The following is a 5,087-nucleotide window of genomic DNA, read 5'->3' on the forward strand; positions in this document are numbered from 1 at the left end:
TTCCTATTTATGACATAATCAATGCTCGTGCCAAATTTCAAGTTTCTATGACATTGGGAAGTGATGGAATTAGATTCCGTACGTGAAATTTGGACGCTAATTCTTTTGCGCTTAGAATTGAATAATCGAGTTGGGACCCATTAACTTTTCCTATTTATGACATAATCAATGCTCGTGGCAAATTTCAAGTCTCTATGACATTGGGAAGTGAGAGAATTGGTGGCAATCATGGAAATCAAACGATCTACGAGGGGGGGGGGCGTAACTGTCGACGCTCGCACGCGCGCCATTTATTATACGATAGTTGTACTATGCCTATAATCTTCCCAGGAGTGTACTCAACAACTTCCCAAAGTTTCATGGCGATCGGATGAATGGTGTAGTAGCGCATAAAGGACAAACAGACAGACACGCAGACAGACACGCATACATTCAATTTTATATATATAGATCTAGATGAGGGAATTAAGGGAAACTGATCAGGTTTGCTGACAACACAAAGCCTGAAGGGATGGCTAATACTAGGGAAGAGAGAGAGAATTCAAAAAGATCTGGACAAGCTTGAACAGTGGGCAGCGACTAACAGAATGGTATTTAACAAGTAGAAATGCAAAGTACTACATCTGAGCAAGAAAAATGAAAAAGCACATACAGAATGGGAAGAATTAAGCAGCAGCACATGTGAAAAAGACTTGTGAAACACAAGGAAAGACTAGAAGCAATGGGATGAAACTGAAAGGGAGGTGACAAAGATATGATAGTAGAAAAAATTTTCTGACAGTAAGAGTTATCAATGAGTGGAACAGGTTGCCAACGGGAGGTGGTGAGTTCTTCTTCAATGGAAGTCTTCAAACAGAAGCTGGGCAGACATCTGTTTTGGATGTAATTCTTGCATTGGGAAGGGCAAGGGCATAACTATAGAGAATGCAGGGAATGTGGTGGCACCCGGGCCCAGGAGCCTTAGAGGGCCCATAAGGCCTCCCTTCTTCATATAGGGAGCCGAATACTATGAATAAAGCATTATAGTTGGGGGCCCTATTACAGGTTTTGCATGGGGGCCCAGAAGCTTCAAGTTATGCCTCTGGAGAAGGGGGTCAAAACAGATGACCCTGGATGTCCTTTCCAATTCTACGAGTCTATAATTATATGTGTTGGACCAACTGGGATGCCAACTTTGACAGCCTATGAGTTTGCACGATCTAGAAGCTCAGTTACAGCAAATGTGGAACCATATGCTGCAGAATAGCATACAGAACCTGCATGCCTTCCTTCTGTATCATCTTGCATCCAAGCTAGAGGCGGCCATCGAATGTTCAATTTTTCCACTATAAATCAACCTTTTGCTCTGATATTGTAATCATTTATATCAAAGTTGCAATCACACATATCAAGTTTTGTTTGAATCTGACAACTTCTTCAAGGTGCCTGATTTTTTTGACAATGGGTGTATATAATATAGAATGTACAGTTCTAATTTATAATTTCAAAACTCAGGAGGCGAGGCAATTAATTTTCGTCTGCACAGAAATAAACACTTCTGTCATTGTCCTCTCCTGAGAATAATTAACATTGGTAAACACAATTATTGTTGTCTGCTTGTCTCTATATAATGTACCAGTTTCATTTAATTGGATTTTATTCTCTCTGTATGTCAAAGTCAGAAGAATATTATACTCTAGATAAACAAAGGTTTATCATCATTATTTTTCTTTATGTAGCAAAGGCAATGAGAGAAGTTTTAAAGTTTTTAAGACAAATACCAATTGGCAGGTAATTGGACTTTTTTTGGGATCAAGCGAACCACAATACATGGATTGAAGTCCAATTCTGATAATTATCATATGACTAGAATCCCATGTTTATAGGAGCGCTGATCTGATCTCTGTACATCTATCAATTGGCAGGTAAAATATACATTCTCGTTCATGTCAGCCATGGTAATGACTACGAAGACTGAACTCTTGACCACATTATAAATGAAAGCCGCATTGGATTTAACTTGTCCAAAGAGTTTCTAGCTACAATCATCAGGACGTCAATATTATTAGGACATCAACATGGGAGCGCATAAAGCCTGATACCTCCAAAAATATTCTGCTTTATTAATTTAACACTATTTTATGTACTTTTTCACCTTTTTTTTTAGTTAATTACAGACTTTCTCTAGATAAAACACATCAACAAAACATCAACATTATTATGACATCCACACAAGAGCCCATAAAGCCTGACACCTCCATAAGTATTCTGCTTTATTAATCTAACACTATTTTATCCACGTTTTCACTTTTTTTTTTTTTTGCTAATCTGTATTGCTTAGTTGGGATACAACACAGGTCCTCCCAAGGCAGAAAGCTGCTGGAAGCTGTAAATTACTTTCTATGTTTTGTATCTTGAGTGACCTCTTATTGCCACGGAACATAATTAATGGTATGGATAAAGGAAACCGTACAACAATGGAATTTATTTTTATAGGATTTTCTGTTATTCCGGAATTGCAATATTTCCTATTTACTTCATTTCTTTGTATCTATTGTATATCTGTAGCCGCACATATGTTTTTAATTGTCGTCTATAACCTCAGTTCAAACCTTCATACCCCTATGTACTTTTTTCTCGCCAACTTCTCATTTTTAGAAGAATGTTACATTTCAACGATTACACCCAACATGTTAAAAAATCTCCTATCAGATGACAAGACCATCACTTTCTACGGCTGTGCCGTGCAAATGTACTGTTTTTTGTTATTGGGATCTACAGAGTGCTACTTGCTGGCAGCCATGGCTTATGACCGATATAACGCCATATGTCATCCACTATTATATAATGTGGTTATGAGTAGAAATGCTTGTGTTAAGCTTATCATGTGCTCATGGCTCATTGGTTTCATGGCTCCCATAATACAAACATCTCTTACGTTCTCCTTACCTTATTGCGGACCCAATAAAATCAACCTTTTCTACTGTGACCTTCCACCTGTAATGGCCTTGGCATGTACTGACACAAAGTTTAATGAAATTGTCACTTTTATAATTGTCCTGTTCCTGATTGTAGGTGCTTTCCTATTAACAATTGTTTCATATACACGGATCATTTGGACAATTATAAAGTACCATTCCATAGCAGGGATTAAGAAAGCTTTCTCCACCTGCACCTCTCACCTCATAGTGGTGACTATGTTTTATGGATCTGTTAGTGCAATGTATCTGAGGCCAAAGACAAGCTATGGTACAGATATGGACAAGTTTCTGTCACTAATGTATACTGTTATTGCACCATTGTTAAATCCTTTTATATACTGTTTAAGAAATAATGATGTGAAAGTTGCTGTTAAAAAAATGATGAAAATAGCTTAGGTGAAATACAATAAATTGTAATGATAAATAATAAAATAATAATGAATAATATTTTTTTTCCTGATTTTATACTATACAATGAATGGTAAAAAAGATTTCCAGTCTTCTTTTTAATAACAATTATTTTGCATATAGACATGATAATGGTTTGTGTATACAGCCCTTGGCCACACCTACTGTATGTGTCTCTATGCTTGCAGACTACAAACAAACCACGTGTAGTCTGATGTAACAGTCATCTGTTACTCTACTGCACACTTGTCAAACTCAAAGCCACCACGTTATTTTATGTGGTCCATGATGAATATATGCAACCTTATTCATCCACACTGAACAAAATGTCCCGGAACTTAATGTTCTTCCATCCAGCCCTGTATGTTAATCGGATATTCTGAATACTGAATCTAGATAGATTTTTAGGTTGAACGCGGTTATACCCAGAGGTTTGAATGAAAATATTAGCTTCACTTTTTTTTTAAATTGTTTTGTCTAATTGTCGTAATTTTATTTGTATTTTATTATCTTTAGTTTTAGCCTTTTTCTTCTATTTGCATTTTTCTTGTCTATTTTTTTTCCTCCTCAAAGGGGGTTCTTGTAGCTTGGAAAAGTATATCTTACTAATCATACCTTATTGATTTCCTAGATAATTCCAAACAGATATTATATTTTGGGATGCAGTCTCGATTAAGTAGATTCTTGGTGAGGTGTTTTTCTTTCTGTCTATTGCATATGAGACTTTTATACATGTTAGTTAATGAATATGATGTATTATTGGTAAATACATGGTGGTTTATATATATATATATATATATATATATATATATATATATCTTAGGAATGCAGTGTCAGAATGACCTGCAGAGACTGCTAGACAGACATTCTGATACCTGCAAAAAGAAACCTGAGGGTTAACACCCTGGGTGTGGTGGAAGGTAAGGATCAGTACCTTTCACACTCATGGCAAATGATAGCTCAAAGTAGCTAAAGGGCTGCTAGCCTGAGGTCCTGTGTGGTCCCGTTTGGAGCTCATTATTCAGTCTGACAGAGGAGGACACCCTCCAGACATCCCGGGGGTGGAAGGGGGGGTTAGTGACGGGGAGACTGTGGGTTGAAAACTCTGGACATTGCATGAACTGCATACATTTGCTGTGATGTGAATAAATGCTGGAAGGCACCAGATGCTTAAAAAAGTCACGTCTTCTGGAGCATTTCTACCCATGTGGTGCCCATTTCCTGATATTGAGGTCATCAATCCACAGGCAAGTAAACCCCCTTGCCACTATATATATATATATATATATATATATATATATATATATATATATATATATATATATTAGTGGAGGTGCACTACAGAGAATGGCCTGTAGGGGGCAACAGACAGGTAGTCTGGTGCCTGAGACAAGGGGAAAACACCCACGGGCGTGGTCAGTAAGTAGGATAAAGGTGTTTGTTTCTGCTAGTCAGGGGCGAAGTGGGCTGCAAGCCAGAGACAGGTACGGTGAGAGGGACCTGGGCTGAGAGCCCGAGACAGGTCCACTGAGAGGGACCTGGGCTGTGAGAGCCCAAGACATGGACTGTGAGCAAGAGGTCTAGAGAGAGACCTGAACACTAAATGAGACTGTTCATGTGTCTCAGGAAGGTTGGGTGAAACCTTCCTGAGGAAAAACAGAGTGAGTCCTGAGCTGAAGAGATGGATGAAGCTGCCCTGGAGAGTGGGTGAACAAGACA

The 5,087-nt window shown here is 38.1% G+C and overlaps 1 protein-coding gene across 1 annotated transcript; it reads left to right on the forward strand.

Moving 5' to 3' along the window:
- Positions 1 to 2,432: 2,432 nt before the first annotated feature.
- On the forward strand, positions 2,433 to 3,356 carry LOC136633562 (olfactory receptor 5A2-like). The gene has a single exon (XM_066609324.1). It carries the CDS (start codon positions 2,433 to 2,435, stop codon positions 3,354 to 3,356), a length of 924 nt encoding a protein of 307 aa, XP_066465421.1.
- The last annotated feature ends 1,731 nt before the right edge of the window (positions 3,357 to 5,087 follow it).

This window comes from Eleutherodactylus coqui, chromosome 6, assembly GCF_035609145.1.
Source record: "Eleutherodactylus coqui strain aEleCoq1 chromosome 6, aEleCoq1.hap1, whole genome shotgun sequence".
In the NCBI taxonomy this organism is placed as follows: domain Eukaryota; kingdom Metazoa; phylum Chordata; class Amphibia; order Anura; family Eleutherodactylidae; genus Eleutherodactylus; species Eleutherodactylus coqui.

What these genes read in the sequence shown, in the direction of transcription:
- LOC136633562 (XM_066609324.1), top strand. Translation starts at nt 2,433, where the DNA reads ATGGATAAAGGAAACCGTACAACAATGGAATTTATTTTTATAGGATTT.